Source organism: Rhagoletis pomonella, unplaced genomic scaffold (assembly GCF_013731165.1).
Source record: "Rhagoletis pomonella isolate Grant_MI unplaced genomic scaffold, Rhpom_1.0 Rhpom_scaffold_00011, whole genome shotgun sequence".
Lineage (NCBI taxonomy): Eukaryota > Metazoa > Arthropoda > Insecta > Diptera > Tephritidae > Rhagoletis > Rhagoletis pomonella.
In genome coordinates, this window is record NW_023458565.1 from 16,819,932 (window position 1) to 16,835,136 (window position 15,205).

The window sequence follows — 15,205 nt, forward strand, 5'->3', positions numbered from 1 at the left end:
ACAACGGCAAACTGCCGGCAGAATGTCAACAACATTCAAAACCAACTAATAAGAACATGACACATTTACGAAAAGCCACATTCATTCTCTTTGATTTAGCCGATTTTCGGAATTTGCATGCGATTTCAATGCAGAGAAGTGTTAAGCCGAACAACAAAAACAAAACAAACACTATTGAACAAAAATATATGCCAAAATTTTGATTGAAATTTTAACGCAGCTAAGATATTAATTAAGCGCGAAAGCAATTCAAAATTCTTTCTTCTAAAATGACACTTTTTGAAGTATTAAAAACAAAAAAAATAAGCTGAGCTTTTTTACTTACCTACATGTGCATACACATGTTCATACTTATGTATGTTTCATAGAAATTATCTGCACGAAAAATTCGTTTAAGTTTGCATGATTTGTGAATCAAAGGAAAATGAGATTAGTGCCATGAAGGTTTGCCCTTTTCAGATTAAACTCAACTCACAACATGAGCTTGGATAGCGATTCAAAGATTTTGGTAAAGTCGCGCAAACATGGGCAGAGTTAATGAAATGAAAACGAGAGGCCACATAAGACATACGGGTACTGCTATGCACATGGTCGCTCAAGCAAAAATCTACGTATGGATGTACATTAGGGCGGGCTGAAAATCCGATATTTCTTTTTTTGTTGCTAATAGCAAAAATATGGTTCATTGTGCTCTAAATAATATATGTGCAAAAGATGAAAATTTTCGCAAGTCAATCAAGGTTCAAAATTAAAAAAAAAAAAAATTGTTTCTTAACTTACCTCGATGACAAATTTTTTATTTCTCTACAAAAAGGGTACGCATACAAAATTATGCAGCACTAATAGTTTCGAAGATAATTGTAATTTTAATCAAACAAATTCCAGGTTTTGTATATTAATAAAACATTTGTGTGCGAAAAACTATCGATAAGTTGATCATTTTGTAGGAAATTTAGTTTACTACAAAAATGTGCAAATATTTCTGAGATAATTGCGATTTTTGTTACAACGGCGGTATTTCGTCCATGTACAAAATATTTATGAGTGAAAAATAATTAATAAATTATCATCTCCAAGACACACGAAACAATCAATACACTAACAAAACTATGGGTCAAATATAGCAAAGCTACATTTTTAGGTTAGTTTTTCTCTGATGTCAGGATTTATTTTTAAAGGACTTCGCGATTTCAAATTTATGATTAATTCAAAAAAAATTCTTTAAAAACTTTAGTGCATTGTAAAATAAAGGTACGAGTACCAAATAAACGAGAAAATTCCTTAGAATTTAAAAAAAGTTATTTTTTCGGTTCACAAGGACAAATATGTATTGTAAATGGCCTCTTGATTAATTTTATTTTTTTAAGCCAATAAAGTTAGACGGACGAAAGTCGAATTTGTGGTCGCGCGTACATGAGTCCCTAACAAAATTTTTTTTCAATTATAAGTAGATACTGCAAATTTTCAAGTATATACATTCAAGGATAAATTTTTAAAAGGACATTTTCAATACTTATTCATCTTATGCATCAAAAAATACCCATGTTGTTATTCTAAATTGCACTGAATTAAAAAAAATTGAATTTATGATTAATAAATTAAAAATTTCTAAGTAAATAAAAATATCATGACGTCAGAAAGAAAAACTAAAAATGCAGTTTTACTACGTTTGGACCCTAATTTAGCGAATATATGTTAAGAAAAAGATTGTTTGAACACTTTGAACTTTGACGAAATGAAACGAGCCTAAGATATTGACTTAAAATTTTAATCTTTCGCAAATATGATATTTAGAGCATGAACAATATTTTTCAATTACCAATTTAAAAAAAAAAAACGGATTTTCGACCCACCCTAAAGTGCATATCTACGTACATACATACATATCTGTGCATTCATATATCAAACAAATAAATTTATATTGATGCAGTTGAGGACACATTTGATCGTTGGATCGAATTACGGGTAAATATTTTATCGACCGCAAAATATTGCGAAACTGGAAAAGGAACAAAAGGAAATAATTTGAAGCAATAAGAAATTCATACTTATGTATGTATGTACTTACAAATACTATTTACGTAAATATACGGAGATATATAAATAAATATATACATACGATTTTTTGCACATTTCGGAAGAACTGAAATTTGAGATTTTTATGAGGCTTTAAGCCAGGCGCAGATCAATGCAAGACAGATGTACATAAATGCATACATGTCTGCATACATACATATGTATTTATAAGCCTAAGCAAAAATGTTCGCCCATGAACGTAGGTATTTGCATACAAAAAAAGAGTACCTTTATATATCCCATATAAAATTTATGTGGCCTAAACGTCTGTGTAATGTGTATTAACATATTCGATTTAACTAAGCGTGAAATCAAAACTTTATTCTTACATTAAATGTTCGCTGTCAAAAAAAGGAGCAGTTTTTTTTATTAAAAAGTGAACAAATGAGTAAAAATTGGTTAACATCAACTTTTGTTTACTCTTACTCTCTGATTAATGTTATTTACTTTGGCTCTAATACGAAAGCCTGAGAGTTAAGGGTATTTCTTCTAAAGGTTGGCGGCAAATTTTTGTCGTAGGCCCTTCGACCCTACTCTATGGTGCAAGGGCTGTCAGACTTAAATGCCGAAAGGGGTACAGATAAGAACAAATTGGAGGACTTGGGGTACAGCTGAGAAATTAAAAGGGGTATTTTTCGGGGGACAAATAAAACTAAATGTGTTCAACAAAAAATTGACTTATTCGCTAATGGAATAATAAAAGTTTTAAAACCGTTTACAAATAAAAAAAATTAAATATCATTTGAACAAAACGAAGTTATGTGTATATAGAGAATATGTATGTTAAGGAGACTCAGCTACACAGTTTTTTATATTTTTACTTTTTAGTGTAACTTCAAATATTTATAACTTCTTTACCTTCTGTGCCTCGAAAAAATAATCACTTCAAAGTTATTTGCTTTCTCTTCGCTGAATATAGTTTGGTAAAAAAAATTGGGAATATGAAATTTATTTTTTGAATTAAAAAAAGAAAAATTTTTATTTAAAATTTTTTATATGAAAATTTTTAAATCTGCTCGAACAGATATATATGTAGTCTAATTCATTTCCTTTCCAAGGATACCAAATTTTTGAACTTATGAAAATTTTGTTGACCCATGTTGATGACTTTTTTTCTTTTTGACACGCCCATAATTTCCAGGAAAAAAAGTCCATTTCCGTCAGTTTTAGTATGAAATTAAACTATTTGCAAAGTTTGAGCCAAATCGAATCACATCGCGCAGAAGGGCCAAACTGTTTGTCATGTTTAATATGGAATGGCTGTATATGTATATATATTCAGCCGCAAACATGGCACAAGAATATTTTGAAATCAAAATTGTACTTTTCGTTCAACTTTTTATTCAACTAATCGCCTGTGAAAGTTGAGCAATGCAAACACACTCTAAGCGGAAAGTTAACGATTTCGTTCGAAAGCGGGGGACCTTCGCAACCTTTCGTAGCAAGGGGGACAAAAAGTTAAAATGGGGTATGTCCATACAATAGAGTACGTCTGGCAACCCTATATGGTGTCTCGCCAAAAAGCATATCTATTTTCAAGCAAGTGGCGCGTATTTCCTTGATTCATCAGTAATGAACGACAGCTGCTCTTAAGAACATAGTACGATAGCCTGAGCTCCCAGAGATCGGTATGGATGGAGATACTTTTGCCAAACCACATTTCCCTTATTCAACTTAAGGCTGGATATTCATAAATTTATAAGATATTGTTAAAATGGGGCCATTGATATACAATAGGCGACAAATGAAAGTGTACACCCTGTTCTAATATAATATTTGCAATTATTTTCATGAAAAATTGTTTGCATTAATTACGCTATGCGACAGTCAAAATCGGGAAGGGATGAAACCAACGGGAAATGTTATATCGGTCAAAAACAAGTTATACGTGGCCCGGCGTTTCGCTGGGTCACGTCTAGGAATCGAGATATATCGATTTGAAGTTAGTAACTATCATATAGGGGAAATATTCTTGTCAAAATGAGATACCTTCACTTAATTGTGAATAAAAGCGAAACGCGTCCATCGATTTTCATGATCTATGTCTCATTTTGCTTAACCCTCAAACCGGCAACTTTGAAATAGTGATCAGAAATGGTTGGGAATTTTTTTCTGGCATAACTTGGGCATGATAAACTTAATGTCGTCATCTATATACCATTTTGTCGCTTCGTTTGACTTCCAGGTGTGATAAAAGAAACAGTGCCTCCAGGCACTCTTATCGGTTGAAGCAAAAAATAGGAACAGATAGAAATTTTATTAAGTACAAACGGTTTTATTCCAAAAAGTTTAGCAGAGCAATGGAATCTAGAAAAATGTGTTACTTTTTTGTGTGCTATTCCAAAAAGCATTTTTTTTGCCGCAGATCAAATAAATATAAATTTCAAACTTCGCAAATACATTGAGTTTGCGACTTTTTACAAAATTTGCATCGTTTTTTGCCACTTTCTCGAGCCATTTAGGAAGTTGATAGTTACTATTGAAACGAATGTCATCAACACGATTTTCTGCCAACACTCAGAGCAGCAGGTCGCGATTCATCTTGTGGAGTGGAAGGTTGACTTGTTGAAGATGGGCCACTAACCGAACGCGTCTGAGTGTAGCTCACAAGACCAGCAGCGATCTGTTCTCGGAATTCAGGTATCAATGAAATGATAAAAACGGCGGTAATTGCGTCCACCCCATCTCGGAACGACGGGAATCTTTTTATGACTTCAAACCGTTTCAATGGCATCGTTTTGGGAATGGGTTTGAATGCATTCTTGACTAGTTCTCTAAATTCGGGGAGCGATAAACCGACATGTATAAATGAATGCCGATGTACTGGCAGATGTCATCGACATTCACATTAAATCTTAAGTTTATATCCTGATTTAGTTAGAGCATACCGGTTCGTCTCTTGAACAATCATTTCTATTATTTCGTTAGGGAAAAATATACAAATAATTTCGACGGTCTCGAGAGCGCTTTTATGTGCTCAGGTAAGCCACGAAATGCCACCTCATTTATATGAAGTTTAAGGTTTGCTTTGCGCTAGATAACTTTGCTGAGCTCAGCAGAATCTCTGCAATTGTCTAAAGACTCAAAATAAAAAGTTGAAAGTTTAATGCAAATTTGTTGAATTTTCCTAAATTTTTTATAAAGGCTGAAATTGTGATTTATATGATTTTGGTTAAAGCTTGGACGGTATTTTTTATAGAAAAATAACAAAAAAGCTCGAAAATATTACGAATATTAAAAAAAATCAACTCGTGCTTACTTTTTTGGGTCACTGTATGTATTCGTATGTAGATGCAGACTAATTATCGAAAAATTTTCTCGCAGGGTAAATGTTGAACGTACATATGCACAAACTAAGTAGTTGTTAGGCACTTACATAAGTACATTTGTATATTCATTCAAAACAATTCAACTGATAGCAGTGCTAAATTTGACCCGTACGTTCCACCCTCTCCTTCATAGAAAAACAGCTTTTGTAACACACACTCCGACGCAGGCATACATACATACATATGTATGTATTTTGTTGACTGGGGCAACACAAAAACTTTTTGATTTTTGCACAAATTTCGATGGTACAACAACCTTTCCCAGCTCCCCTCTGCAACAGAGGACGTGGGCTGCTGCTGCTACAAATTCCCGCTGCCATTGCTGATCTGGCGAAATACGATGGAGTAGCTGCCGTTGGCGGGAGCCAAGCGACTGACAATGAGTGTAGTTGTCGAATCCGCGTGTCAGCCTATCAACGCCAAGTGTGGCACTACCACTATGTTTGTTGTTTGTGCCGCTGTTTTATTTGCAACACAGCTTTGGCGACTATTTGTTGTATTGTTGTTGGTGTTGCGACTATTCGGTTGTTTGCAATGTGGTAGCAGCAGTATGTTGCACAAACTTTCTACAACTCGTTGTTTTGTGCGTTATTTTGTGTGTATGTATGTACTATATATGTGCATACATATGTATGTATGTAAGTATGTCAACATATCGACGCTAAGTGCACATATGTACATACGCACAACAAGTATTGTACATACATATTTTTGCGAACGTGTGCCATTCCCGTAAGCGCACAAATGGAGTGCAGCGAATGAGCTTTTTGTGAACGCCACTACCCGCATTCGCTCTGTTCGCGCTGTTGGAATTCAGCCAAAGGGCTTTACACGTTAACAATGTGTTCAGTTGAGTAACAATTGCTGTTAGCAAGACTTTTTTGTTTGTTGTATGTATTTTAGTATCTCGTTGTATTTGCGATTAATTTTTCTTCTTTTTCTACTGACTGAGTTTCCATAATTCCGACAATTGTATTGCCATTGCGCTGGATTTGTGTTCTCTGTAACTAAGAGCACAGCTGTGTTGGTTGTTCGAGTAGCAATTTGTTTAAATAACTTAATAAAGTTGGCCAAATCGAAAAGTAGATAGCGGTCTTAGCATTGAGCTACTGACCTATAAGGTCAGGCAGACAAAAATCAATAGCGCGGTTCGCAATTCATTGAGTGGGTAGGTAAGAGAAAATTGGCAACATATTTGATTGGATTTAGAATCAGTTATTAAGTTAGTTAGACGAGAAATGCCATTCAAGTCGTTACTAAATACATGTATACATTCATTCCTCTTTACATACATATCTCAAAATTGTTGTACGCTAGTCGAGATGAGTCCCTCCTGTTCAGTTTGATGAGAAGTGCAGTGCGTTTTGCGCAGTAGGTGGGCCACGGTATTGTAGGTCTTTCCACCTGCCGTTGGTCACCTTTTTCCATTGCTAAGAGAAGCGCGCTTGGTATAGCCCAGCGACACAATAACCTATAACCTCTTCTGCTACTTAAAAACCCCAAGCCGACCTGTTTCTGGCTAGCTCGTCGGTCGTTGGTCGGAGATACTTGCATAGCCCAGTGCCTTAATCGCAGCCTGGCTATCCGACAAGATAGCAATGCTGCTCACAGCTAACTCCGAGACTAAAATTATTTTGCTCGCCTCTTTTATGGCAAAAGCTTTTGCCGGAAAAAAACTGGCCCAGTTCGGTAGTCCTATAGATTTTTCAGTTTGCAGTTTAAAAAACCGGCCCCAACCATTTTTGAGCCCTCAATCCATTTTTGAGCCCTCCTTCACAATAGACGCTTCGAAGCGTTCAGTAAAAATATCACTTTCCACATCTTCATTGATGGAAACATTATGCCGAAGATTTTCTTGAAGAAAAGCGAAGGACAGATGTAGTCAGATTTTTAGCGAACGCTTAGGTCGTTGAAACAGTACTGTATATGGCAATGCCCGTACGTGCGTTCTTTTTACAGACTAAGCTCCAAATGTGCGTTAAAATTAGGAATATTTCGCTTTGTAGTGCATAATTTTAGTTCGGTCTTCGACCACCAACAACGTCAGCATGGAAATCAAGCGAAGAATAACTCTTGCCAAGAGCTGCTAAGTAGGCAATTGAAAAGCAAATGCCTCTCTCGATGAACAAAAATCACACTCTACAAGTATCTCATCATGAACGTCCTCTTATATGGCGCATAAACATGGACGATGTCAAACAAATATGAGAAATGGTTTTGGTGGATTTCGAGAGAAGTATCCTACGCAACATCTTCGGCTCCCTTCGCTTGGGCGAAGGGTACCGAAAAGGTAGAATGACAAACTGTACGAGCTTTTTAACGTCATGTTCATAGTCGAGTCGCCCCCCATGGGCGGACAACGAGAGGAAGGGCGCCCACGAACAAAATGTAAGGACCAAGTGCAGAAGGACCTGTCTTCAATCGGTATGAACAACTGCCGTCAGTTCGCAAAAAAGAGAGGCAATTGGGGGAATTTTCTGGTCACGAACCGACAAACGGTTGTAGTATAAGTTTGGGCCGTAAATGATATGTGCATCTACTTGATTGGCGCTGTAACCCCCTAAGCCAAATGACGCCAACTGTAAAAGCGAAGTGAAGTCAAGTCCTTCTCCACCTTGTGTTTCTACCGCAGAGGAGGCTTTCCGCTTTCTCTGCTACCAGCATTGCAACCCGCGTTGAATACTTTCAGAGTAGTAGCATTTTTGCCCTTTTGTACGACGTGACCAAGCCAATATAGCCGTCCTAACTATGTTTATATCGTTGTACAGCTCATACAGCTCATCGCTAAATCGTCTGCGGTATTGGCCAGCGCCAACGTGCACTTCATCAGAAATTTTCATTGTCGATGGTCTAGAGAGGGCATGATGGATGACTTATATGGTGTGATTTTTATATGAAGAGAGACGGATTTACTTCTCAATTGCCAACTCAGTGCAAAGTGGCACTTGTTGAGAAGAGTGATTCTTCGTTGTATTTCAAGTCTGTCGCTATTACTGGTATTAATCCTGGTTCCTTATGCTGATTACACACGAGGCAACCGTTGGAGCAATCAGGGTATGTTGCTTCGACCGTTGCCTCGTGTGTAGCATTGTTGCCCACAGAAATTGTTGTTGCAGCAACTGCCGCCCGAAAATCAAAATATTTTGATAGTTCGCGTTGGTTACTGTGTCGGTTGCCTCGGTTGCCTCGTGTGTGTCGTTGTATATTGAGTTAATTGGCATAGTTCATTGAAAATAGTTGAACTGAAATGGTGTTTTGTTAGAAAACAAAATGTTCTTCCATATGTTAATTTCATAACAGAGCACACACTACAGAGGTTACCTCTACGGTTGCCTCGTGTGTATTGAACAAGAAAAACTGGTTGTCTCAACACGTTGCTTCAATGGCTTACCCGTGTGTAGTCAGCATTAGAAGCATATGGGTGCTGAGAAGCATATGCGTTTGTCTTCATTCACCATCACCCCTACGCGCTTTGCATCCCTACCTAATTCCCAGATGGCAGAACAGATCTACCCCTTGGTTTTACCGCAGGGTCTTATTCTCTTTTCTAAAATCAGGATATCGGTCACAAGGTCGCCATGGTCGTTCTTACACAAGTCCACCCTGGTCATCAAACCTTCAGTGATTTGCTTCACTTTCTGGTAAAATTTTCGTGCGTTTTTCTTATCGGTCAGCATTTTCGTATTTTGGCTACATTCTCTTAATTACAAAAAATGCATCTCGTTTTCCTCTTTAGCTCCCGATATCGGCAAAAATAGCTCGCGCTGCGCCCGATCGCAGTGTGGTTCTTTAGGCGGCATCTATTTTCTCTGCAGTCTAGTAATATTCCTCATCATATCAGTTGTTCTTTCGGAGTCGTTTATATCCGCCTACTTTTTCGAAGGCTGTACGTAATGAGCAGGAAATGTGTTTCCACTACTCGAATATGTCGTTTGGTTGAAGAGTGCTCTCTGAGAGCGGATTTAATTGTCGAGTGGCGAATAAATTGGCCGCCTGTTGTGATTGCAGTTCTTCGACGTTGAACATTGTTTGATTTTTGTTTTGCTGCACAGAGGCGAGTGCGTATCTTGGCCGCAACAATAACGAGGTAAAGGTCGATTTTGGCCTTCGGCGTTTACGTACGTCTAAAACACTGGTAGCATGCTACCCGTCTATCGCAACATGGTGGAGATTTGGTTTCTCATATAGGGTATTGGATCTATTTATGTTGGAACCTAATACTGCATATTACCACGTTGCGGGCCCCGGAGATATCGATTAACCTATCGATTCTGACATTGCGAATTTCGCCTTTATTGTAATTACTTTCTTAGTGCCCTATTTCAATTTTGGCATTTGTTTCGATAACTGTATAAGATATTTATTTTCATTAAAAATTTTATTTCATATCTTTAAATTAGTACTACATACATACATATAATATAATTAACACAATCTTTGTTTTCTATGTTTAACATATGAAATAGTTTTATTAAATATTTAGAATACTTTTATTTTTGTGGAATAGTTTATGTAAATGGAAGACCTAAATTACTTAAATTTTATTAGTTTTATATACAAAGTATAATACTCATGCATACATATATGTAGTATATTTACATAAATTGTAGCTATAGTAGTAGTATAGTACTACGGACTTCCATCCATGTTTTATGCTCTTAAAGAGACTAGAAAGTAATTAGATATCATAAAGTTATGTACATATATATTAAAGAAATTTGACAATATAGGGAAGCACATTTAATAAAAAATAAATAAAAAATTCGGTAGGTCCAACATTATCGAGAACCGTTCTTTTGTTTACATACATAGATTAATAAAAAGTAGCACTAGTAGTGCGTTAAAGCAAATACTTTTTAAAGAAAATACTAAAATGTACTATTGCAACATATTGTGATTCATATAACAAGAGTTTTGTAAAAAAAAAGTTTTATTTTTTTTTAGTTAGTTTTATTTATAAGCTTATTTTAGTTTAGTTATTTTTTGTGAATAATTTTTTTAATTTTGCACACGATTTATTTATCTTTCCATTTTCTCTTTTCTACAATTACATACTTTTTTTACATCTTAAACTACATCACAGCTTTGAGTTTTAGTTACAAAACTTTTATGCCAGCTCAATCATGCTGGAGACTTTTTTACTTTATAAATTTAAATAATAGTTGTATTAATATTTAACAGAAAATGCGCTTGCACACTAATTTTTTTTTTTTTTTATAAAAACATACAGCGAATTTATCATCTTGGTGGACAAAAGCTAAAATAAGGAAACAGTTTGCAGTGGAGCGAGTAGAAACGCTTCGGATCCTTTGCCAAATCGAAGCCATCCACTTTAATGACATTCCATTGATTTCGCATATGCGCATAACTGAACGACACTTGATCCGGGAAAGTGTCTGGACGTATGTGTTCCATGGGCTCCAAATGCGAATGGAAGTTCTCAACAATGCGCAGTGGCACCTTGAGCAAGTGTTCTGAAATAATGTAAAAAATAAAAATAAAAATATTTTTAGAAAAGACTATATGAAGGCGAAGCAATCACAAACTCACCGATTATAAAGCCCATGGTGACATCATCCGGAAAGCGTATTTTGCGGCCAATACTAATGAATTTCCCACCACCAGCAATTGGCAACATTTTCATGGTAAGCGCGCGACTCAAACAAAATCCAGCACCGCCAGTGGCAAACCAGAAGGATATCTTTTCGCTGGGGGTTTTATTTTTCTGCGACGTTGTAGGATACTATTGTGAAAGTGGCAGAAAATATTTACATTAAAATTTATTTTTGTATTTTTAAATCTCACGCAATACTTACACTTTCAAGATGTATTTCTAGCGGTGAAAAAATGCTTGGCTTGCCCAAATACCAATCCACTGAAGGGCTATACTCGTCCAAGAGCTTGACCAGACGTGGCACATTGACATAGTTGTCGTCGTCGAAGTGGCAAAACCATCTAGAAAAAATACAACAAAATTCGATTAAAGTAAAATGTTGCTTATTAAAAATGCAATAAATTAAAAAAAAACTCTTATCTACTTAAAAACAAGTTCATTTATATCTATTATGATATATTTCGTTTAAAAATTGCTCTCTTCACCCATGCAAATGCGGAAATATATTTATCTTTAACCACTTTGTCAACGCATTACCTCATTCACATGCATTTACCACAGCAAATTGTTATTGGACTGCTTGCAGTTCGCCAACAATTATGAATTTGATACTTGTGCGATTGCGGCACATCACATAGTACTCATTCGTCTAATGGCAGTACGAATTCCCATATTGGTTATGTGTCCCAATGGGTGGCGCATATGACACATAGTAGCCATAAATGTTTACAACAAAACGTTTGATTAGCAACGTTGAGTTTTAATTTTATAGGATGATATCGATTTTTTTGTTCAAATACCATTGGTGAATCCAAGTTAAATAAGCCAACCTAAATGGCTGCTGTTGATCATATCGAGCCTATTGTGATACCAAAGAACGTAGATAATAAGAAGGGATAACTCGTAATAATTGTAGCGAAAGTAAGCAACAGGGGCCTACCTTCTCTTTTGCCCTAGTACCTTTTTTGATTGGTTGATTGGCCTTCAGTAACCATATACTCCGATAGCCAAGCAGCTATTAAGTCACTGGTTTGATGTGAAACATCGTCAATAACTGCGGAAGAATGTAGGAAAGTTCTTAATGATTTAGCTACAAAGTCTACTACCCACATTATGAGCATGCCAGGACACAGATATATCTAAGGAAACCACCCTGTCTGACGTCAACCCTTCTCATGCGACGGTCATACCACTATCTACCTGCAAGATATGGCTCAAGACGCACTTCATGGAACAGGCAAATACAAGATGTTCGGAAGAATCCACGTGTTAAACGATTCGAAAAATCTGGCCCAGCTTCGACAAGGGAAGATTCGACGCACTCATTCGGTTAAAACGCCCTCTACCAAGGCTGTTGACGGGTATTATTACAAGAAACTTCCTAATGGGAAAGCATGAACGTGGACGAAATCGAGAGTGTAGAACACTACCTCTCTCACTTCTCGGCTCTCACTTCTCTGCTCTTTCATAGTCGACCTAAGTCTAGCTGGCATTCATGGATTCTCGCTATTTCTAAACCAAATACTGTGTTTATACACGGAAACTTTTGTCGACGCGATTTTTCAAACGCCCTTTTAGTGTTGCTCGTTTCATTTACACACGGCGATTTTTGTGTATGCAATTGTTGTTGTCAGCTGTGAACCGCTAACTCAATTTACACTAACTCAATTTGCCCGAGCACGAGCAACTCGGTGCCCCTCTCCTTTCCTCGTCACACTCTCTCCTACAAACGTCGAGTTGCGGCAACAAAAATCGCCGTGTGTAAATGAGCACAAACGAACTGGTTCTACTTCTAGGTGAACGGACGGGTTCGAATTCGAGCACTCAATTGGTAGCACCGGGCCTACTGGGTCTAAGTGTGCCTTTCTCATAAGTTGGATGAAGACAGCCACTTCAACCTAAGCTAGGTGATACGCGACAATTTCGAATTACCTGTGACAGAGTTCGGAACTTTAACAACTGCGTAACTGTCTAAGATAACATAAAACGAGTGGAACATAAGTACTCTATTGATCTATGTAGAAGGCGACACAAATTTTGTAGTCCAAGTTGCCGCAGTTGCGTAGTGGTTAGCAGTAGGCGCTACCATTCCACAAGGCCTGGTTTCAAGACCAGTTCAACTGAACATTTAAAATTAATTCTATTTTCTTGATAACTATGTGCCAGTCCGCAGTCTGTATTCTTCCCATCGCACCAATGATGCCCACGTAAGCTAGTAGCTAAAGTTTACTGAGCTTGGCTTGTATGGATTTAATTTCTAACTTCTTTCCCAGAGGTTTGTGTTCGAAATGGTTTCCTACATTCATCTTGGCAATTTGGATCTGATGCCCCAGTCCCTCCTCATTAGCAGCTGGTAATTCCAAAAGGGGACCTTAGCTCTTCAAATGGAATTATTATTTAAGCGAAGATTCCAGAAGTATAGTGAGTTTTTGTTGGGTATAGTGGGGTTACAGTTACAGATCCTACTCAGAGCAACTAGGTTTAAGGGTCGTGACGTGGCAAGGCAATAAATAAACTCTTGAGAGCTTGCGAAGTCTGTTATGGCTCTCATGTACGAAACGAAAATTCAGTGTTGGATTTATGATTGTCGTTCACCCCAGCGGACGTGCATACATGCGAACATGCGTACAATTCTGTCTAACTAAACTCGCAACACTTCTAGTCTAATTTACTTAGTTTAGATAATCTTTATTGTAAGCTTTAAATATGGAAACTGTCTTCCACTTCTTAAACGACTACAAACTTGAGCCGTCATCGATTCGCCACTTCTCGCTCGCTATGTTTGAGTTCCGGTCGCTTAAAGAAGAATTTTGCATGTGAAAGCAACAACAAAGTTAGCTAGCACGGAGAGACGATAGCGAGTTTGGTTATACCTCATTGAGTTCGTTCGTTTCGCCACTCGCTAACTGTTGGCGAATCGATGACGGCTTTGTTCATGCAGATAACTAGTCTACCGGAAATAAAAAATTATTTTCCTCTTCACACTGGCATAAAAAGCATAACTACATACATATGTATATACATATTTCCAAACGACTCCCATCGTGCATAAAATGGTTAAGGGCACCATATAAACATTTGTGTATTTGTACATATGGATATGTGTAAAAGTGTTCATGCACATATGTATGTACTTCTTTTTATATGACACCAAATTAAAATTAAACTTTCTCAATACAATTTTAGAAAGTTTTATCCTACATGAAAAGCGCAATATATGTAAATTATAAATAACCCAGTAGTAAATTGAAATGCAAAGATTTCGTTGATAATTTTAAAGAGCTTATATGTAGTAGATCTAAACTGAAAATCAATCATGAGCACCGTGGGGAACTGTATGGAGTTTGGAGGTGTGCTAAGTTCAGCCGAATTGTTAGGTAGAAAATAATAAGCAAAGGTTTTCGTTTGATTTGTGTTTCAAAAAATATTAGGCAATTTTTGGATTTTTAATTAACATAAACAATCTGGTTTTCTCACTCGAATTTTGTATACTAAACGTTCGGTTCCAGAACATGGTTAATTGGCCAAATTTCAATTTAATTGGCCCTTTCAGTGCAAAAAAACACATCGATTTTTAGTTAAATTTTATATATGTAAATACATATCGCCGCCCTTATGCCATGAATGTGTAAAAATGAAAGTTTGAAAGTTTTTTTTATAATTTTTTTTTACAGAGTAACTTTTGATTTTTATTTTTTCCAGCATACAATAACCGCTATTTACGGATTAAATTTTTTAGATCATTAAAGATTTAAATCGGTCATAGAATGAAGTCTCCATTAAAAAGTTTAAAAATGTTAAAAAAAGAATAAAAATATATAATATGTATTTATTTTTATTTTGTTATTACTTAATATGTACTTACGCACATAAATGAAGTGTGCATTTTTGAAAAAATACATGCACATTTTTCTTTGAACGATGTAATATCAATATCTTTTATTCCAATAAGAAATAGTGACTATTCAATTAATTAAAACATTAAAAAGTTCTAAAACAGGCTTCCCCTCCATTAAGCGGACACCTCTCTTGGGCGGACAAAAAATGACTGACGGTGAGTGTCCGCCCAAGGGAGGTTTCACTGTATATTGGCTTTTCTTAAAATTTCAGAACTTTTACTCGATTTATTCAAAAAAAATTTAAGTAAAAGGTCCGAAATTTTAAGAAAAAGCAATTGCTTATTTTT

General features: G+C 36.3%; 1 protein-coding gene across 1 annotated transcript; it reads right to left on the reverse strand.

Annotated features, from left to right (window-relative positions):
• Nucleotides 1–10,434: 10,434 nt before the first annotated feature.
• Nucleotides 10,435–12,131, reverse strand: LOC118747189 (fringe glycosyltransferase-like). Its single transcript, XM_036481178.1, has 4 exons — nucleotides 11,980–12,131; nucleotides 11,222–11,360; nucleotides 10,956–11,148; nucleotides 10,435–10,879 (listed from the first exon to the last, which is right to left on the reverse strand). The coding sequence occupies exons 1-4, from the start codon at nucleotides 12,129–12,131 to the stop codon at nucleotides 10,644–10,646; spliced, it is 720 nt and encodes a 239-aa protein (XP_036337071.1). The 3' UTR covers nucleotides 10,435–10,643.
• Nucleotides 12,132–15,205: the final 3,074 nt, after the last annotated feature.